This window comes from Manacus candei, unplaced genomic scaffold (assembly GCF_025592945.1).
Source record: "Manacus candei isolate 608988 ecotype Guabito, Panama unplaced genomic scaffold, ASM2559294v1 h1tg000061l, whole genome shotgun sequence".
Classification (NCBI taxonomy): Eukaryota; Metazoa; Chordata; class Aves; order Passeriformes; family Pipridae; genus Manacus; species Manacus candei.
In genome coordinates this window covers 8,395,047-8,417,499 of record NW_026138109.1, presented here as the reverse complement: position 1 = coordinate 8,417,499, position 22,453 = coordinate 8,395,047, and the positions used below count along the sequence as shown (strand labels likewise).

Genomic DNA, 22,453 nt, shown 5'->3' with positions numbered 1-22,453 from the left:
CAGAATTGTAACGGCTTTCTCTTGCTTAAATTGATTGGTGTAGCAATGTTATAAAATGACTATTAGGATTCATTGTGCACAACAGAAAGTGTGAAATGTCAGCAGACTATACAGCAAAAGTAATGGGTCCTGAACCCCTGTTAGTCAAAAATGATTTTGTTTCAAATTAGAAATTGATTTTTTTGGACACAAGCCCTTTACAGGCTTCCAACTTTTGTAGCTGTGTCTTGGAAGAGATTAACCTCAGCCACTGTTTGGGTCCTGGTTGATGATACCCTTTTGAAAGTTTCTTCACAGGGACTGCTTTCTAATGTTGGTATGGTCTTAACCAATAACATAAGTTATTTGTTCCTTTGAGAACTGCACCACATTTCTTCTCATTTTGCCATTTTCTTTATTTTTATGCTGACATATACAGCAAACTGGCTGACAAGTTAAAATAAAAAAAAAAAGCTGGTTCATAAGTGAACCAAGGATTATGTTCAAGGCTCAGCAGTGAAACATCCAAGCAGCTTTTGTTCCCAACCTTTTCCCTTCCTAAGAAAGACTTTGCTCCTCTGCTCCTTAAGTGGAGGTACTAAGCTAAGGGCAGGATAGGTTCCAGCAATACAGATATCCCTTGTGTGGCAAAATAGCAGGTTGTGATGGAGAAGTCATCACTTGAGCAGGAAAAGAACGCAAAGAGGATTACATTTAAAGAGCAAACCCCACTGCACTTTTGGGAAATAAAATAATAAATCATTGAAGCAGCTTTTTGAGACTAAAGGGCTATTTTTATCTTTTCACCAGGAACAGCAGCCAAGACCACCACTTGTTATTGAAAATGGGTTTTATTGCTTTAAATGTAGTTACCTTTTCTTAGGTTGTTTTAAACAACCTGCAATCCCCTCCCTTTTATTGTGCATTTTACTGATAATACTCTTGAACACACATATGCATAACTTCTAAATGCCACCAGCACACTCATGGTCCTGCAATGCAGTATTGCTTCTCCTTACCTTTCCTGGACTTGGTGCCTTCCCTCTTGGTCTGCATCAGAAGGGTTTTCCCATCTTCCACGTTTGCACCAAAACCAACTATTTTCTTTCCCGAACTGCTCCCACGACTGCTCCCTCGTGTTCTGGAGTTCTTGCTCACTGGAGGTGTCCTCAGTAAATAATCTTCATGTTTCAACATCGGGACACTGGGAGGAAAGAAATATCAAGCTATTGCATGATGCATTCAGCCCACTAATGGTGCACCCAGCCCTCTACCTTACTTTCTCTCTCCAGAAGCATGAACACTATGCTGCTGGTTGAGCTCTTGCTGAATCCATTTATCATTTCTGAAAGCAAGATGCCTAAGGCTTTAAGAGTAACCAACCCACTTTATCAGAAGTTTTTGGTTAGCAGCAGCCAGCAGCACTCTGACAATTGTATTTGGAGTTTTGTAGCATTGGGCACATTGCCTAAAACGTTAGATCCCAGATTTCTCAAGTGGTTAGGACAGAACAAGTGGGATGAAGACATGCAAAGTACTTTCTCCAGCACAATGGACCTCAAATGTAAGAAAGAGTAGTTTAAAAAACGCTCACTCTGCTAGAATCAAGGGGAAACAGAGAAGACTATGTGAAGAGAAATCTGAAAGTGTAGTTTGCAAAAGGAAAGAAGATCATAAAATCACAGAATCATTTGTGTTGGAAAAGACCTTTGAGATCATCGAGTTCACTTATAAAGCCGCATTGCCAAGGCCATCACTAAATCATGTCCCGAAATTCCACATCTACATATTTTTTAAAAGCCTTGTCATGGTTTGAGAGCCCCAAAAATCCAATTCCCTAGTCCAAGCCCCCTCCCACATCTCAACCCAGTGTGAGATGGTTTCTCCAGACACTACACAAGACTTAAAATGGGGGAAAGGGAATATATATTATATATTATATTAATAATATATATTAATGACTGTACAAAATAAATACTACAATACATTATATACAATCTTCATTATCTCTACCATGACATAAGTATTTACAATGGATCAAATCTCTCCTCCCCTCCAACTAAAAGTCCAGGAGGGAAGAAGGAAAAGATCCCTTTCTACTCTCAGAGCAGCAATGTCTCTAAGGCAGCAGGCATCTATCCTCTTCTCATGCAGCAGTAGCTGGATCTCTGCCAGTACACACGAGGGGGTATCCAAGCCCTCTCGGCCACTCCTCTTCAAACGAGGGTCTTCTTTTCCGTGGGCTGTGTTTCCCAGGACAAGGGCGCTATCACCACGTCATATCACAAAGCGCGGGGGTCTTTGTGACGGTCTTTATCTTCAGGGGATTCAAGTTCCCTACAGAGCTCTGTGCTCTGTCTCAAGCAGTGGGGGGGACCAAGGTCACCCCCTCTGCATTCTTTCTCAGAGCTTTTTAGCTCCTCTCTGCAGTGCTGCTGCAGTTTTAGGACTTCCATTCAGTAGGAGTCCATCCTTTCCACTTAGGAAAGGTCACAGAAGGAGTTTGGGGTTTTTGGTTCAGTTTCTTACCCCAACTCTGTCTCTGTTTGAGCTTAGTTCTCTCTCTCTGCTGTTGGCTCTCTCTCGGCTCTCTCAGACAACTCTGTGTCTTCCTTGGCTGCATGTTTGTTGCTGCTTCTTCAGTTATCTCTTGGCTCTTAGCCACAATCTCTGGACGCTGCTTCTGCTGCTGCTCTGTCTCTGCTCACTCACGATGGAGAAAACTTCTTTAGCTTCTCAGTCACAGACCTCAGTCCAGTTTAACACTGTTTCTGAGTTTCTATGACCCCAGTTGGGGGCCTGGGGGGCCGTGGCCCCCCAGAGGGGCTCTTGCCCCTTCAGCTCGTGGCTTTAGAACATGGCTACTTCTTCCACAACAACTACAACTACCTTCTCTTCTGTTCTGCTTGTGATATGTTTATATTTTGCAGAAGCGCTCATTGGGTAAAACCTCAAAACTTCAAGGGTCACCACCCCCTGGGGTTTTGCCATTTTATAACTTCAGGGGGAAAACTGTTTCCCCCCACCACAGCCTCCAGGGATGGTGACAAGTTGATTCAAGAAGAAAATGGATGAGAGGAGGGGAGACAAAGAGGTGAGATGAATGAACAGAGGTACTTTTAAGGAGGATAGAGAATATGCAAGCAAACTGGTGGGAGAGCATCTGGTGCAACAAGTGCAGCACGTTGAGTGAAGTAAGAAAAGAGAAAGTTAACCAGAACCATTATGGTTCTATATGAACTTCAGCACAAGATTGTAAACAATTGCACAGATAGAGCCAGGAGGCAAATCTGGTGACAAGGAGGAAGCATGACTTCAGTCTCTGCAGACACATCAATCTCAAGACATTCTGGCCAGACAAGAGGTTATGGAGACCCATCTTTCTCTCAGTAAAGACAACCTACTGCTTTCAAATTCTGTTCTCTGGTTTAAACTACTGGTTTAAATGAGGATTCCCAACACGTACACATCATCAGTTCCCATCATAAAAAGCCCCGTTACAAAAAGAAATTAAAACCATAAAAAAGTGTCTTTTGCATTGGCAACCCAAAGACTGTCACTGAGTTTGGGATACAGCTTTGTGGAGTTGAATCACATGAATCTTTTACCTAAAAGCTTACAGGACTGAAGTTATTGTAGATCTGAGGGAAAGTCAGAAAATGATAGCTAAATTAAAAGTTTCAAATCAATGTGCTGTATAAGACATTGTTTAATAGGGCCCACTGAGCCTGTTGGACAATTAGTATTACTCCTGCATTATTAATGCAGAACAGTATATAATAGCTTATGACCTATAATAACTGGCTGAAGTGTTGGATATAACTTCTCTGAATAACCTCCGTTTACTTTAGGGCTTCAAACCATGTGACTACTAATAATACTGCAAAGTGTTTTTAAAATTTATGGTGAACTAAATTAGTATCTTATTTGAATTATATGAAATTATTAACCTACTAATACCTGCAACCCCAAGTAAAGCAAGAGGTGGTTTTAGATCCTGGTAGTTGCTTAAAGAGGCTTACAGGTCTAATACTTGACCAGATTTCTCTGATAATACAGGACCTGAAATTCCATTTGCCTGGACTTGGATGATTAACAGCACTTAAAAACAGTGAGGTTGTCATTATTTGGATGCTTTCTGGGTTTTTAAAGCACATTTAATTACAACCTACAGTCCTCCTGTGAAGACAGTGACCTTTGGCTTGCAGATAAGGGAGATGATACCACATACACCTTTTACATGGTGCAGTTACCTCTAGAATACTGAGTTCTGCTTTAAATAATGCAATGACAGAGGCAATTCAAGCAGACACCATGAAGAAGTTAGAGAAGCTAATTTATGGTAAATACCATAAACAAATGTATTTGCATTTATAGGCTCAGTAAGCAACTAGTTAGAGCCTCATTGTTTAGTATTTAATACAAGATAGCTCATGCTGAAGTTTTGCTCAAGTAAGGATAGAGTGTCAAATCTTAAAATGACACTTAAACTGAAGGGTGTGCAGACCAAGAAGGGAAAGGGATAGTGCAATAATTAACTATGTGCCACAATTAAACAAAGAAAACATAAGGGAAAAAAATCTGTTTCAGAACATATTTACTCATTCACCTGTGGAATAATTAGTAAAATGAATGATGTGACTATTGCAACCTGGAAATTGAAACTTAACATATGGTCCAAAGGAATCAGTTATTTATATCTAGAGAGATTTAGAGACAAAAGAGGTTCTTGTCTATTTTCAAATCCAACGATCCTTTGTATCACACAAAAGCACCATGGTTGGAAGGACTTCCTGCAGGGCACCACAATACCCAATGAATTTTCATGCCATTCCCTGAAACTACACAACAGAGAAGACCGTCTTAAGTAAAGACCTTATTAACCCACCTAACCTACACACCAAGGCAGGAGTTGTAGTGTCGTCAGAAAAGAAGCAAGTCTCAGCACTGCTGCCTCATTATGAATGTTGAAGTACACCACCAACAAAGGGAAACACACCTTGAACGTTCTTTCCTCTTTGCCTGAACCTCATATCGCGATATCCCTGCTGAGCGTGAATGGCAAATTTTAAATGTCATTCAGGACCCATTGAATACTGCTAGTATTTGCATTCCTTAAAAAGTAGAAAAACATTAACCTTTTGTTTTATTGAATTAAAATGCCATGGAAATGCTGATGTAGTCTTCAGAGACTGAAATACTTTTACAAAGAAGAATAGCTGTCATTTATTAGACACAAAGAACAATTACTTGATAGGATGCTTTCTGACAAAAAGCAGATTGGTATTCTCATCATAGAAAAGGCATTGTAAAAAAACCCAGCACAGACCTCTGAGACTTGAATAATTTAAAGCTGCATTTGGTGCAATTTGAATTTTTCTTTAGGGAGGCAAAGTTAAATACCTTTAATTTGTTCTAATTATTTCAAATTTGCAAGTTAATTATGGCTGATCATTAAATAACAAAAAGGACTATCGTCTCCATAGAGTTTTACCTCCTACCCTCTGCATTACTTAAGCTAGATTTTAGTATGCATGAATTAACTTTCTAAATAATCACACGGTTTGACTAAATGGCTCAGTAAAATGAGCTCTGATCCTCAGAATAAGCATTAATGGACATTAGAAAGGCTATTGGGACCCATGTTACTTACATTATAAGTATTTTTAATGGGGTCTTATTTACTAATCTTTATGTACTGTTCAAGTTAGGGCACCATATAGATACATTATTCTGCTTTAATAGAGGAAAGTCAGTTCTTCAAGATACTAAAATAAATGTCCACTTAGAGCCAACTAAATTCATTTTTAAACTAATGCAAGAAAACTCTGATAGAATATAACTTGTTTTAGCTACTGATCCTGATGAATCAATCCAACATAATGGCAGCCTTGGTCTGCAAATGGAGTTTTGCAGATCTATTGAATTGCTAAGCAACCCCAGCAGCTCAGGCTCTTGCCAGAGTCCCATTTACTATCAGCATGTGCACGCCCACGAGCTTCCGTCTCTTCCATGCTCCACACCCGGCGCTGCTCCGACGGGTTCCCAGCCTTCGATCCCAGTTTTGGGTGCTCACCTTTCACTGAACTCTCATCTTTCCACGCGTTTTTCAGTGCAGAGCAGTGGCATTCAGAGAAACAAGACTACATTACACCTACTCGGAAACCCAGAACGTGAGGCAATTCATGCCTCCAGTACTGTATGTTCAACAGATGGCTGCCTTAATGGTACCCTACTGCACTCTGCTGAGGCAAGGGCTTGCGAGTTTAACCATTATCAAACTAACAGATTGCTGTGGTAGGTTAGCTCCAAAAGCAAACATGTTGGAATGTTATTTTCCTGTTCCGTAATTTCTGTTTTAAAAATAAAATAATTAACAGTTCATGTGTGCAATCTGCTGCAATTATATCGGGCCAAGAATGCATAACACTTAATGATGCAAAACTGGTGATAAGTAGACAACCCAAGCAATACGTTTTTGTAGCTGGAACCTGAATTGCCATTTCAGATGCAGTTTGACAAACAGGCTGAAAATTGCTTCCTCCCCTGCCACTTTGGCTGGGAGTGTTTTGAGCCACATCAGCTTCCAGAGTCAGCTCGGTACAAAGCAGCAGCATTACAAGCGCTGGGACAAAGGACAAGGTGTCAATGTATCACAAGAGCATCTTTTCTGCAGGGGTCCAAATTTAGATCAGTTTATATCAAGTTATCAAACCACACTTTTGAAAACCACCTGCTCCAAAGTGGGGCTGTTTGGGAAGTCAGCTGTCTGCATGGCAAACAGAAAAACATCTGCAGGGGGAAAAGAAGCACTCTAGCCTTTGGATGAGTGCATCAGAAAACAAATGGTAGTGGTCTACTGAGCAACCACAACTCTTTCAGTCCTCTCAAGTGGAGCTGAGGAGAAACATGTCAGAGTGGCTGAGTCAGCAGAGCAGCACATGGGAACGAGGAGGGAGATTGGTCTACTAGCTACTGCTTCATGTAGGGGGTACAAATCCACAGGATGGCTCGGTAGAGCTGGAAGGGAAGTAAGAGGGATGCAGGTGAGGAGGAGAAGCACAGTGTGACCTTCAGGACAATCTCTCATCTCTGAATGTCATCACCCTTCTGTTCCTCACCACAAAACCAATCTGCTCTCGTCAGATGATCAACCACCTTAAAAACACATTCTTAAAAATCTAAAGCCTATCTAATTGAAACATAGAGCAGTAGGGGAAAAAAATCTAAGATTAACACTTTCTTCCTCCCTTTAAGAAGCAGGAAAAAATCCTTTTCTAATACGGACCTTGAAGACCATATTTAAACCTAGAGTGAGATTTCATGGGCCAATTATGAAACCTGGTATTTTGAGGTTTATGTTGGATGCATCAGCATGTTAATGGCACTGCTGGGATCCAGTGCATGTTAATAAGAAACAGCTGCTTTCCTTTCTAGAGAGCATATTCATTTAAAGGTTTGAGATCACAGAATCATAGAACAGTTTTGGTTAGAAGGGACCTTTTAAAAGTCACCTGGTCCAACTCCCCTGCAATGAGCAGGGACATCTTTAACTACAGCAGGTTGCTCAGAGCCCATTCAGAGAGACCTTCAATGTTTCCATGGTTGGGGCATCCACTACCTCTCTGAGCAACCTATCACCACTCTCATGGTGAAAAATTGCTTCATCTTATCTAATTTAAATATGTCCTTTTAGTTGAGAAGCTATAGGCCCTGTTAAAAAGTCTGTCCCCATCTTTCTTAAAAGACCCCTTTAAGCATAAAAAGCCGCAATCAGATCTCCCCAGGGCCTTCTCTCCTCCAGGCTAAAGAACACCAACTGTCTTCAGAACCACGTCCATCTCCTTTCTCACATATTTTTTAGGCAAGAGGGCAGGGACAGGTAGGGAAACACTACAACAGTGAAAGAGAGTACTGGAACTGAAATATAAATATTATCAAATCTGCTTGTAATAAAAGGATTTTTCATCACAGAAAATAGACAGTGATTGCCTACAATCTACATGTTATTATGCAGACAATATATTGCTGGGGAGTGATGCAGATTTCATCTCTTACAGCACCCTTCAGGCTCAATGCCCTCGAATCCAGTAATGCCCATGGCTGTGTCGGGTTTCTCTGTTGTTTTGGGTTTTTTTTTTCCCCGTTGAACAGTCTCTCTTGGACTTACTGCATTTGGTTTATTTTTCTCTCATCTTGGAGGAGTTATAGTGCTAACTGTGATAAAAACTCTTCCATATTTCACTCAAGCTGTACCAGGGTACAGCAATCCATAGCATGGCTTCTCCAGACCACTCTTTCAGAGAACAGTTCCTTTCCCATTCCCTCAGTGACTAGTGCTCAGATATTTAATTCCGCCAGAAAGAACTGAGGCCACATATGCTCTTAATTAGCAATGACCTATTAGATCATACCAGCCATAGGTGAAACCCTGGTCCCATTGAATCAATCAGAATACTGTCTTTATCTTCAATGAAGTCAAGGCTTCACTTAATATACACAGTTAGAGGTCCATTTGCAGCAAGTACTGAGCTAAATTTAACCTAGAATTATATTCATGCCTTCCCTTTGAAGTCCTGTCCTTCCTCTGTTCACTACATTTCAACTCCCTACCAGCACGTTTCCCACATGTATGAGTTGTCCTAATAAACAGTGAAATGAGCTGTGATTGCTTTTCTCTCTTCTGAATTCAAAGAAAATTCCAGCAGAAAGGTTTTCAGACAGTCACAGAGAAATGGCCACAGGAAACAGACTGGCCAAGCTTTAGCAGGGCAAAATGCTGTGATTGTGTGTTTGGCCTTTCTTATAGAGCAGAGCAGAGCAGCTGTCGTTCCAGCAAGCACTGCTGTCAGCCTTCACAAAAGGAAGTCATGTAAATGTCAAGTCATAGGTATAAAAACAATCCTTCCAAACAGTGTCCGTATAACTGAAAAGCCTTCCTGGCTGTCACCAGTGAAAGGACCACAAGGAATGATGCAAAAGCCTGTTTAGGACAAAGTTTTTGAACTAAATCCAAACTTCTTCAGTACATCAATCCGCATCACTCTCTCCTTCAGAAGGAGAATCACATGCTCTTCAGCAAAGTGAATGCCTTAGTGCCTTATCCAGCCTCACTAGTGTTTGGCTGAGAGCCAGCCCCATTCACAAGATACCCATCATGCACCAGATTGGATTGCAATTTGGTTGTGATAAAAGCACAGAAGAAGAAGAACAATCTCTTCTCCACTTGACTCATCCAGAACAAAAGGCTTCACAGGAGATGGGCTGCACTGCAAAACAGGTTGTGGCCAAGATTGGTCTGATGTGCAGGTGTTAACCACCCCATGTTTTCCTTTGCTCACACTATCAGTACAGAAGCATTCTCTCCTCTGCAGAAGTTTCCAGACAGGCTGATAGGTGTTGATAACAGGAGCTTTCAGTAAATGAGAAGCAATTGCAAAAGCCCTTTTTCTGATCATGGACACATCATGGAGCAATCATTTGCTAAGGATAAGTGACAATACAGCACAGGAGGGACACAATAAGAATTGAAAAGTAGATACTCACAAGGTTTCCAGTATGCCCGACTAATAAGATACTTTGAAGAAATTCCTAATTAGAGCAACAGATACTTAAGATTACACTCTTGTGTGCAGGTATTATGAAGAGAATGTATATGCACAGAAAATTTGCAGTTTTGGAGGATCAGAACAGTTAAAGACAGTTGCTTCTGTTCATGGACAGAGTTACACTTGATAGATGCTAACTTCCAATACTCAGGATACCAGCAAGGATAAATTATCACTCCTGGCTTCTAAGTGAGCAAATGAAGAAATTTAAAGTTTCAAACTTTTTTCACTAATAGCAGTGAAAATTAATAACCACTAAGGTGGGCAAACACACATACCCCTAAGGATCCTGAGGTGACCTTCTGGGCCCTGAATGTTGCAGGGAAAGTGTTCCATAAATGCATCGAAGTGCATAATACACATAGAGTTTTTGTATTGTCTGTTCTTCTGAGGCTGCTGTCCTTGAATCTGATTTCTCTAAACAGGAACCATTACCACTGAAACCAACGTGGGACCACCCTTACAGGACCCTTCTTCTACTATGAAATTTCTGTCCTCTTATTCTAATCACCTTTATCTGTATCCCATGATGATTGAATCAAGCATGCTAAGCACAGGTTACTACAGGTTTTTAGGTTATAGGGTTATAGATCTGTTAGTGTCAAACTCTTACAAATCTTGGGGCTAGTGAATCTGGAGGATATAATGCTTTTCTTATTCCAAAAAGCCATTAATCACACAGGGGCCTCAGCCAAAGACAAACCTGACATGGGTTTTGATTTTTCTTTTATAGTAATAAAAACAATCACATGTTAGAATTTTGCCAGGTCTGTAACTACAAATGTACATGAGATCCTAAATACTCTCATACTACATCATCTTTTAAAATGGTGTCATACACTATTATAGATCTCTTGGTAACACCCCTCCTGATGCACTTTCACACTTCAGACTTTTCTCCATGATTAAATCACATCTGTGGGACATGGTCACTCTATGATTAAAGAGTATATTAATGATTTACCACTACACTAGTAGTCATCTATATTATATTGCTTAGTAAAATGAAAACACTGAGATTGTTTATTGATCTGCTTAAAAAAAAAAAAAATCCTATAGCCTGAAGAGAAATAAATAGAGAAGTTAGACTTTGGACTTTACTCAGATTAGTGGATTACCATGCCCAACAGATGCAGATTTGACAGGGTAGCTCTTGGTAAAGATTTAAGATTTCAATTCTGGCCAATTCAGTTGCCTTAAATCCACTGAAGGTACGTATTTCACAGAGCATGTTTGATGGCTAGTGATTGAAAAATCAGGTATTTATTGCAAGTCCAATACAGACTTGGATGCCTAAATGGTGGCATACAACTATAAAAGCCATGGCCTGGGCCCCACAAAAAAAGCTCAACACACTAAAGATTTCCTTTCAATGCATGTATTTTATGTGAATTTGACAGCACCACCAAATATTGACTCAACCAGGATGTTTACAGAGCAGATGGAACATGTTTTTGCACTCAAATTCAGAATATATTCAGATATAATAGAATTGAAACTAGACAGAAAGTATTGCCTCACTAAGAGGCACATATCACTGAAATATGTATTGGCATGCTCTGATGTCCAGTACCAAGAGAAAGAACAAAGGGAAGACATCCCGGCACGAGGCTGTGTGCAGTGAAAACCGTGGGCTCTGGGCTGCCAGTTCCCAGCCTCTGGAAACCCTTTTGGTCCAGATATAAGTGATTCTTAGAGCTACCATTACTGATTTTTGGACTTGGAAGTCTACCTTTGCATAAGTTTGTTATAAGTTTGTCCAAAGCAGATGCCACCAAGTGCCACTGTGACACTGACGTGGGTCCAGAGGTTTGCATTATTTATGTTGTCAAACCATCTCGGCACTGCTGAGTCCACAGCTGATATATAAATTTAGCCCATTTCTCAGAGACATGATTTACTCAAAAAGGATGCAAGAGGTAAACAGAGATTAAGGGAATACAGAGTTAAAAGGAAAAAAAGGATTGACTACGCATTGATCAAACTGAAGGGCATGTAGTTACACTGAGAGGTGAAGTCTGGCACTATTGACAGAAGACTGAGGACATTTGGACATTGTTTTATTCCAAACTCTTGTGTGTGCTAGAAGCCATATGAAAACTCTTCTACAAAGAAGACCTGATGATTTGTCACTGCAGTTGAATTGTAATACTTTTATCTCTAGGTCACCAGTGATATGTTTTCAATATGATTTAGTTTTTGTGTGGATTTACCAGGCAAAGACCATCCTTGTGGTCAGTGCAAAGAGATATATTAGTCTGAAACTCACCAAATTAGGACTGAGGGAAGGGAGGGGAAAAAAGCACTCAAACTTTTTCAGAGTTTAGAGGGGAAGAAAAAGGCTCAAAGAGTTAAAATGTAAAACACGAAAGACATTGTCGGAACAGACAGATGGAGGCAGAAGTAGCCATGACATGACTCAGTGGTTCCAAAAGATAGAATTAGGGAATGTGGTCAGAGTGCCTGGCTGAAAGTTCATCCAACATCCAACAAAACTTTGACACATGACTGAAGAACTAAAGAAGAGATGGTGGCAGAGAAAATAAAATAAGAAACACCTTTATGACTTTTAACAGACTGATACTGTGGACAACTGGTCAGAGAGGTTTCAGAGAAGTAAAGGTGACAAGATCTGAATAAACAGCCAAGATACCCACTTGGAAAACTTATTTTGAAGGAAGTGAATGACTATTGAGCAGTGAAAGACAACTTTAGAGAAGTCAAGGTGCAAGATGAAGGAAGGACTAGAGCAAGGGGTTAAGTGTTGACACACTGAAAGGATGTTTTAGCTGCAAAGAAGAAGGAAGCTGCAATAGCTGTCAGCAGCCCAGATGCATACAGAGAAGAGGAGTGACCCCGAGGTTAGGAGTCTGATTGGCAGGGAGGATGTGGCGTTATCAAAATCAGAAGTGAAGAGAGATTCGGAAGAAAAAGTAAGGAGTTCTGTTTTGGCCAGATTAGGAATGATCTGAAGGCAAAACAACTGGGATTATATGTCAGGGAGGCAGTCAGATATGCACGACTAGACGGAACAGAGCAGAGGGTTTAAGAGTTATTGGCAGAGAGATGATAGCCAAATCCGTGTAACAGGATGTTGTCATCCAGTGGGTACAGAAATCTCCAGGCAAATCAAGGAGTAACTAAATCCCTTCCCTGACACCTCACAGAGTTTCCTACCTAGTTTCAAATGAAATTATCTAAAATAGTGCTGCAAAAACATGCATAAAAAAACCTGTCTCTCCATAAAATCTAAAGATCATACTGTTTCTAAAACTAGGGCAACCACTAAATGAAAGTTAACCCGAACAATAACTTTAGCTAAACTTCAGGTCACATGCATTTAATATAATGAGATGAGGAATATGAAAAGGCCATTCATAATGGAATTCATCGAGTTAGGAATGCCATGCTTAGCTGCCTTATAACATATAATTAATGATCCTATAAAAATCCAGCAGTACGAACTCTCCCGGCTGCCCACAGAACTGTTCTTTATGCTGGGTAGGGCAAGCAAGCATCTGCTTCCACAAATACTGCCCTTTGAGAAGCTGAAAAGGTTTTTTTCCCCTGCTCCATCAGGGACCACACTGCCATTTCCATGACAGGCTGAGCTTTGAACCATTACCCAAATCAGACTATAGCATTTGGCAACCCAGTACACATCTGTCATGATAGACTGGTTATTGGTCAAATGTTAAAGAAAAAGTCATTAACTCTTTTCCACTGCTTCTAATACCCCACCTTCCTCCAGATTATTTATAATCCCCACTAAACCCACCCTCTGTTTATAGTCTTCTAACACCATAGAGAAATATATACTGTCTGGAGATCTGTCTCACCTTATACCACTCCCAACCATTTGGTACAACAAAAGACGTTCTCTCTCCATCAAAAGGCCTGATCCCTCCTGAAGCCTTGATGCTCGCATTCAAGGTTAAAGGATTAAGGCCTGAAGCACTGAGTACCAGAGGAAATGAAGCCAAATATCAAAAGAAACACAAAAATCAATCCTCTTCACCGCAGGAGCAGTGTGAAGAACAAATCAGCTGGGCTGAATCTAAAATTTTCTCTGTGTGGCTCTCAGAAATTAGCACTGTTATAAATATAATGGGTAGTTCTGCAAAGCCTCAGCACCCACGCCAAGGCACAGAGTTCAACTCAATACACAGTACGGTCGGGGAAGTTTTATGTCAGAATAATTCAGTGGCAAATACACCAAGTCCACATCACAGACAGCGAGAGCTGGAGCGCAAGCGAGAGCACGTGTGCCGTTATCTTTACATGTAGTCTGCACATCTGCAAGTGGCAGAACCTAACATTTACTGAAGTTCGCCTTTTGCTTCAATTCTCTGTGTGCTGAAGTGCAGCCAAGGTCACAAGAGGGGCGGGGGAGTGGGTTTTAGCTTAGTGCAGCTGTGATCATGGCCAGAACAGCAGGGTACAGAGGATTTCTCGCTTAACTTTGCAATACCAATAGCTTTTGTTCTTAGTCCTGCCCCATCAGTTCTGATATAAGCTTTTAAATGGCATGAAAGTTGTGCGGGTGGGTTTAGAATTTCCTGATCTAAAACTATCCTCCAGAACATTTTGTTTTATAAGATTTTTCCTAACTTTTCCAAGTCATAAATTTCTGGGACATGAATATCTAAATCGAACATAATTTTCTCTTCACCCAAGATTACATATAAAAATAAAAAGTAACAAAATTATATGTCTGAAAAGGTAATCCACTCCAATTTATAAAAATAGAATTCAGGTTTTCAAAATTCAATTCAGGCAGTAAACTAACAGTGTCTACATTTTCCTGTAAAGGAGGCATCTGCAAATGACTTGCAAAAATGTCTCTCACTGTCTGCAAGCGTTGGCAAGGAACAAATTCCTTCAGGAGATGCATGCATTTTAAATATTTCAACCCAAAGGACAAAAAAAAAATCTCTGAGCATTTCCAGTTTTGATGTGTGCTATTGCAGAACTATACCCATGCAGAAGCCTGGCAAGAAATGCAAGTTTTGTGAAAACACCAAAGTGCTTGAGTGTTAACAAGCCTGTTTTCACTGACTGCCCTCCTATGATAAGCAGTGTTTCTAACACCTGAGCTTCTGTGCTTTTGGAAGATCTCACCTACAGGTTGAGAGGCTGTAGGCTGCATCTGCCTACAGAAACTACCTATGGTGTCTCCCGCTTAGATCTTACACCTCTGGTCTGTCAGTAGGCTTCCTGCTCAAGGTTACTCTGGACTGCAATGGAAATGATGTAATACTGCTGTGTGCAGCAGACGTGATCATGAGAACAGAATCAGCATAATTCAGGTAAATGTTAGACAGGCAGCTTGAAATCACTGTCGCAGTTGAAAGTAAACCTGAAAATTAGATTAGTGAAGGAACCAGGTCAGCAGAAATGAGCTCCCTTCTCCCTGGTCTGATAAGGATCACTGCCTACCCTAACAAAAAAACAATTAAATGCATGCATAGATATAAGTAAAAAATTGCCACACACACCCCCCCATTCAGCAGTAAGCTTTCAGTAACCACATCAGAACAAAAGCCTTCGCCCTGAGCAAGAAAAGGTACTACCTTCGGAGTCTGCACGTGGCACTAACGAAGCAAAAATGTGTGTCTGACTCTGACTGTACTCTCCCATACGTCACAGCAGACTCCAGCAGCCATCTGTTGGAAGGATGCTGTGCCTATATATAGCCAGACAACACCACGAGAGAAAGAAAAACTCATATCTGCACCTAATTCAGCATGCACACTATTGGCAGATCTGCAAGCATTTTTTTTTACCGGCCAAACAAGCGTTCGCTCCACAAATATCCAATCTAAAAATGATGCAAACTTCAATGTAAAATTATCTGGAACAAGAAAGTAACTTGGGTGTTAAAAGGAGCACTAACAAGTGGGTAAGCAGCTTCCAGATACACAGATTTTATGGGCCATTTGCAAGCACGGTTGATTTCATCCCAATTTAATGTGCCAGTCTGCCAAAACAGCAAATAGATGAAAAAAAATTCCAACAGACTGCATACAGTACATTCCTAAAAGTTGACCGAGTCCTATATAGACACACCTCAAGAGACCAAGGACAACTCATAGAGGACCTGGAGCCTGGAAGGTCTTGGCCAACAAGCCAGATGCAGCTCTGATGATGGTTCCTCCTCCAGAGGTTCAGGACAAGAGTAACAGGAGGTGACACCCACCAGAATGAGGAACTGACAAGAAAGCTGCAAACAGGAAACAAAATGGGTGCTACTGTTGTTTCTAAAAATCTGTTCTCAAAAACAGGAGTAATGGGGCCAGCACAAGACAGGTCAGAGGCAGCAGTGCCATGAGATTTCATGTGATTTTCATTTTATTTTTAAATTAATTAGAAGGAAGGATTGTGTGAACAAACCTGGATATGCCTGGGACAGTAGGGGGAGCTGCAAGTCTGTGTTCCTCTGCAGGTCTGTTTAATTGCATTGAATATTTGAACAAAAGCATGTAAGTGTGTTTGCACATCACCACGGAAAGATTTCTGCACGTCTAACAACCCTCAGAAAAAAGAGAGTTCGTAACAAAGCATTAAACAAGGAGCAACAGATAATTGTCACCTTCTCTTACTAGATAATAAAAATAGTTACACCATAAACATAAAAATCTTTTGAAAGACCCCTGACAGCATTCCCTCCTGGAACTATCACCATAGCAATGAGCATCCAAGTAGAGGGGAAGTACTGCTGAATTCTGTCTTTGATATTTTCAACTAACTAAAAATACAAACTGGAAAAAAACACACACAGGTGATATAGAATGAAGCACTTAAACATAAAGAGCCTTCAATGAAATTAAAGGTGGCAAATTCCACCTGCAAATCTTTAATGCACCGGGAAAGAAATCCTTTCACCAGGTAGCACACATTGAAAGAATGCCTGCAGATAGCTGTAAACACATTCAGTAGCTGCTGTATCCAACAATTCCTATTTATAACACTTTGCACAGGTCTGCGTAGAGGCTCAGTGGCAGAATTGTGTGAAATCTGAGGCAGAGATGTGCGTTAGAGAGAAGGCAGTAAAAAGCCATACTGGCAGAGCTGTATAGGGAACCCAAGAGTCAGAAAACCAGGGTATCTTGTATGCTAAGATTTAGGCACACAGCAGAGCTGTGGGGAGGAGTGCTTGCAAAGTAGAAAAACGTGTCTTCTTTAGTTGGTGCCATTAAACAGGTCTTATTTCCACGCCATTCAGATCCAAAGTTAAGATTAAATAAAGAGGAGAAGAGTTTTAGAATTCCTTTCCCAGATGCAGATGTCAGGAGCACACACAAAAGCAGGTGCTGGGTGTATTGATACTACTGAATAAGCATGGAGTGGGTACTTGAGCATGTACCAAGCATCTGCATCTGGGAGATGGAAAGCACTTTGTAAAAGGCTGTTTTATGTTGAACAAATGCATCAGGTTATGTTTTTATTTTGAATATTTTAAAGCATCTCACACACTGGGGCAGACTTGAAAAGAAATTATACAGACAACTTGTCATTAATTGCACAAGCTACTATCTCCATAGCTAAAAATTGGATGTGGGCTCACACAGGAGCACTCCGAGCTACCGAAAACCGTCCTCAATAAAACTTGCTCTGACTGCTGCACCTTAGAGAACTGGAGATCCTACTTCTGAAGACCTTCAGGTCCCACATGCCGGCCCAGTTGCAAGCAGGCAAAGGTACAGTCACATTTCTTCTCAACATACCCATCAGGGAAGTGACAAATTCAACACCGCAAATTCATACCAGAGTAGATGTCCAAATAGGTTGAGATGGACAGTGCCTCCTGACTACGACAACAAAAAGACCTTAGTAGTAGAAGAGAAAAGAAAACAGGCATCCATTTGAAAATTTGTCTGTAGTAGCCCCTAAGACAAAAGTTTTCATTTTCACTGACAGACTATAAGGAAAGCCTGTATCAGAAATCAAACTCTACTGTATTTGCTTGTGAACTCTTTTTTTTCTTTCTTCAATGAGGGAAAAAATTAATCCCTACAGGAGATGACAAGATGCCTTTTAAACTACATACCTCATTTCTGGCTACAATTACCTTTCAATAGCCTGGCACAGCTGCACGCTCCTATTTGCTTTTTCTTTTCATTAAGGGTTCGTCTATTATTTGTACCCATCCTATAGCATTTATGCCTGGCAGTGTGCACATTCCCTTGCCTACAATTCTTCCCACAGACAGTACAGGATAAATTGCAATTAGATTTTTGTAATTGTAGATAATTAACTCAAAATGAGCTGTTAATTATAAAAAAAAACCAGTGTTTTTCAGTTCTTGATTATATTATTTATTTTACTTCTAAACTCCAATATCTCACTTCATCAAGTTTAGTATTTTACAGGAATTTCACAATTTCCTTTAAAATACCAGGATATTTTTAAGCTAAGTTTTTTTGCTTATTTGAAGACTGAAATCAAGTTTCATGCTGTGAGATTTGCTAGAGGAGCTCTCATGTATGAACTGGAAGTCAGAGAGGGCTGATTTTCCATTAGCGTTCTGCTAGCATTTGCCGTAACAAGAACTGTTTGACAGGTCAATTAAAAAACAAATAACAGCACCAAGAAAATGAAAAAAAAAAAAAGAAACAGTTAAAAAAAAGATTTATGCCTACCAGCTCTTCCTCCTTTCTAAGCTCTAGCCACACACTTGCAGATTCTATACTGAAGAAAACATCACTTACATATTCAAATGCATAAAAGAGACAAATGGACTTGTCTTCTGCAGCCTCTTTAAGCCTTACATTAGAGTAAATTATTTAGGGACCATTCATCTGGTAACCTTTGCGAAACTGAGGATGGCATATAGGAAGAAAAACTTCCAAGTGTTTTGCTGCCAAACTTTGCAACCAGCTGGCAAGGCAACTTGAGACTGCTCGAACAGACATTAACTTTGAAAAATTACAGTAAATTAAACCAGGGGAATGAAGAGAGGGTAGGGAACCTTTTGAAATCTGGAACTCTCATTTTGTTAACAGCACAAATTTTCCCTGTTAGGCAATGTAGATATTTGCAGATTTTTGGTAAACTGTTGCCAGAAGCCCTACAGATGTTCTAGGTTACATTTTTTCCTCCAAGGAGCTTAATGCTACTGCATCTTAAACATGTTGTGACTCTCCAGATTTTTTGTTACAGTGATAATACTCTAAAAAGTGAAAGAAAAAGCATCAGACTACAAGGAGGATATGACAGTAACTCACAGTAACCAAACACCTGGGTAAGCAGTGAAGTATTCCAAGGAAACTACAAACTCCTGTTGTTCTGGAGAAAAAAGCCTTATCCCTTTTCAGTGAAGAAGATCTCATAAAATAAAATCAGTATAACAAAGTTAAAAAAAAAAGAAGAAAAAAGAAAGTATTGGACCCTTAGTTCATAAATAAATTATCCGTTCTTCCAGTATTCTCAAAACAGAGAAGAAAGTTTATTATTTTAAGGTATTGTCTCGTCACTTAAAAAAAGGGCTATTCAAACCACAGCTCGTCTTGTCCAAAGAGGTAATTACGAAAGAGGTAATTCTTTGGTCAAAAGGATACCTGTAGTTACAGCATAGAACAAGAAGCTGTTACTTTTTGAGAAAAGGAGAAAAACCCTGCCAAATCCACAGCTTTTATTTGTTGCTTTTCTAATAAGCCTGAATCTTCTTCCAGTGTTAACAGGAAATGTGACAGGGTAGGACAGAAAGAAAGTGCAATACTGTATTGATTGAAGTTTTAAATAGCAAGCAAGATGGAGATTATAAGCTAAATATTGGCTTAACTCTACTTCCAGTTATTTCAGTGGTGGTTTGCTCTGATCTCACCGAAGCAGAGGTGCAACGCAGCAATATTTAAAAAACAAGTATCTGTCACCAACTGTAAAAGATCTGAGAGTTAAGGAATAGTATATTATTTACAGCAGGTCCAAATCCAGGCTAAAGAGATGTTCCGATTTTAATTAAAAAAATTACAAGCAGCACCTAGAACAAAGAAAAAAAGCTAAGATTTTGAGAACATTCCATTTTGCACTGGGGTAAGAGGTGACACACAAAACCTGAGACCTCTTCAGGAAGTCAGACCCTAAACCTTGAGTAATAACTGGTCATCATAACTACTGAGTTGACTCATAAAACACAGCAGTCAATGAATTTTACCTTTCCTGCAGAAAAAAGCTCTTAATCTGAAACAAACACATGAACAAATACACTTGGCAGGCAACAGCACACTGTCAAGAAGATATACCGACCCTGTGAAGCACTTAGAAGTGAAGAGAGAAATTACCTCAGCCCCATGCTGCTGCCGTTCATCATCAGAGCAAGTTCTCCGGGTGCTTCAGCAATGGGCACATACTCTGAGCCAGGGACGTGGCCTCTAATCCTGAAAAAGATGAGTTAGTTGGTTCTGCAGCTGGTCAATTCACCATGCCAGGAATTTGCCACAAAAAAGGTGACCTATGTGTCTATAAACAGGGTGCTTAAACACATTAAATGCAGATGCTTTTGCAATTGTTTTCACACTTTCAGATATACTTTTGTATCGAAAGGCTGACTTAGGTCCAGTGCCTTTGCTTCCAAGGGTTACCACTGGGAAACAGACAGAAAAGTTTCATTTACTGATTTCCAAGGACTAGCTCTCTTAAGGAAAGGGTCACAGTATCAAATAAAAAACATCCCTGTTGGGCTCAGATTACAGTTTCAGCATCAGAGCTCAAAGGCATCATGCCTAAGTTGCGTAAAATGTAGAATTTGTTTCAGATGGTTTTGTGTCCTCAAACTATGGGCCCTCAGATGATGCTCCAATTTTAATAGATCACTCCACCTTTTTCTTTCTCTCTAATGAAGACAGAAAAGCCAAGACAGTGGTACTACTTTTTTACTTGAATAAAATTCCTGTTTCCGGGCTTCGCCCTTACTAGTCTACTCCAGTGAGGCTGGCATCAGGAGTCACTGAACTACCCCTTTGCCTGCACACACACCATTTTTGACAGCTGAGCAACTATTTCACAGAGACAGAAACTGCAAACTGAAAGTACTATGTACACTTGAGGTTAAATAGGGAAATGTGGACAATTAGATTGCAGTCATGATGCAGCACAGCAGAAAAAAAAAGGATCAACTCACACTTTAGCTAAAAGATCAGAAAAGTTAATAGCCAATAATTGCAAATGGTCAGACCTTTTATTTGTCATTCAATGACAATACTTTCAGTAGCTTGGAATGGACTTTAACCAGCACTCTGCCCAGGCAGAAGGACAGACAAAAATAAACACTGTCTGGAAAAGGATTTTTGTTGTATTGTTTTTTTTAAACTGTCATGATGTCCTAACTAGGTTAGAACCTCCTGACAATGAAGCAAAGGGTATTTGAGCTTAGCTAAACTCATTTTTATTGTTAGTAGTATAGAAAACCGCCCTGTTACCAAGTGCAAAAGTGAATTATATACCTGGAACTGAAACAGAACTGTGATGTGTAAGAGATTTACCTGTAAATATCAACTATTTAATTCTAAAGATACTGAAACATTTTTAAGAGAAAGCACACTATTTTCTAGTTGCTTTCTTAGAGAGAATATGGCATATCCGCCTTCAAGTGCACCTTTGAAAAGAGATCACAAAAATACTGAGTCCTCAGATTGATCATATATGATTTTAATTCATAGAATTCTTTTTAGGTAACTAGAGCTCTGTAAACCATGAGAGTTGTTTTTTTTTCAGAAAAAAATAGCTAAAATAGATATAACGAGGACATCACTGTAGATATTTAAGGTCTATATTTTTCTGAATCCTGAAAAATTCCCACTGGGAAAAAAAAAACACCAAAAAACTCACAACCAACTCTAAAAGTCTTTGTGTCCTTCATATCTACTTGTTTTTCATTAGAGGGATGCATGCATGGAATTAAGGTATTTGATGATTAAGAATCCATCTGTTCCTACTTAATTCTCACCTGAAGTCGTAATCCTTTGTTAGTGACCTCAGTCATTTTCAACACACACAACTGTGATTGCTTTAAAGACAGGTACTTCTAAAGCCATATAAACACAATATTTTAAATGTAAACAACAATCCAAGAAGGCAAACAAAAGACCATCTAGATTACAGTATTCTCTTCTACAGTTTGAAAAGTAACCAGGGGCTGGAATTAAGAAGAGAAAGTGATATATTCCTCCATGGTGGTTATAATATATGAACGTAGGAAGTGGGTCATGTAATGCAGACTCTCATGGGATGCTATCAGCAGTTGCCATATTAGAACTGTATAGAAATATGCATCCTTGTGAAACACTCCTACTGCCTCTCCTAAAAGACTGCTACATTCTTCCCTATTGTTTTCCCTTCCTAATGCTGAAATGCTAGTACTCAACTCAGTTACAATGGTTAATTTAACTCGCTTTAACCTGTTCCCATTGTCTCCTTTCTCAGAGACTCTATTTACACTGTCAGAAACCTGTTACTTAACCTTCTGCAATAAGCTCAAGGGCCTTTCAAGCCACATCATGTATTTCTATGGTTGCTGCCTTTTTCTTCTTATAGTTTTAAGCATGTACCGTGGCTCAGTCTCAGCATTCTCCTTTTCACAACCACCACTGGAAAGAAAATGGCCTTGCTACACAGAGCACCCTTCCTTTTCCATAAATACATGGGGAAAAAATATATATTCCATATATATATATATGCACATAATGATCTCTATCTTTTCTGTAAAACACATTCCTTACAGTCCCTACCTAGGAGGGTGCAACACTTCAAAACTCTCCAAGGAAAGAAGAGGGAATGAATCTATGCCATCCACGCTCACGCTGCTCTCTTGGCAAATGTCTGTATTCCTTCAAGTGTCTGCACTAAGATCAAAGTCTCATTTTCTT

At 39.9% G+C, this 22,453-nt stretch overlaps 1 protein-coding gene across 3 annotated transcripts in view; it reads right to left on the bottom strand.

Annotated features, from left to right (window-relative positions):
• Window positions 1-22,453, bottom strand: part of KIAA1328 (KIAA1328 ortholog) — a 172,251-nt gene that overhangs the window by 33,902 nt on the left and 115,896 nt on the right. For all 3 annotated transcript variants that reach the window (XM_051804490.1, XM_051804491.1, XM_051804492.1), the window contains 2 exons: window positions 19,871-19,966; window positions 999-1,183 (listed from right to left, as the gene is read on the bottom strand). In XM_051804490.1, coding sequence (XP_051660450.1) covers window positions 999-1,183; window positions 19,871-19,966 — 281 coding nt within the window. The remainder of the gene's footprint in view (window positions 1-998; window positions 1,184-19,870; window positions 19,967-22,453) is intronic.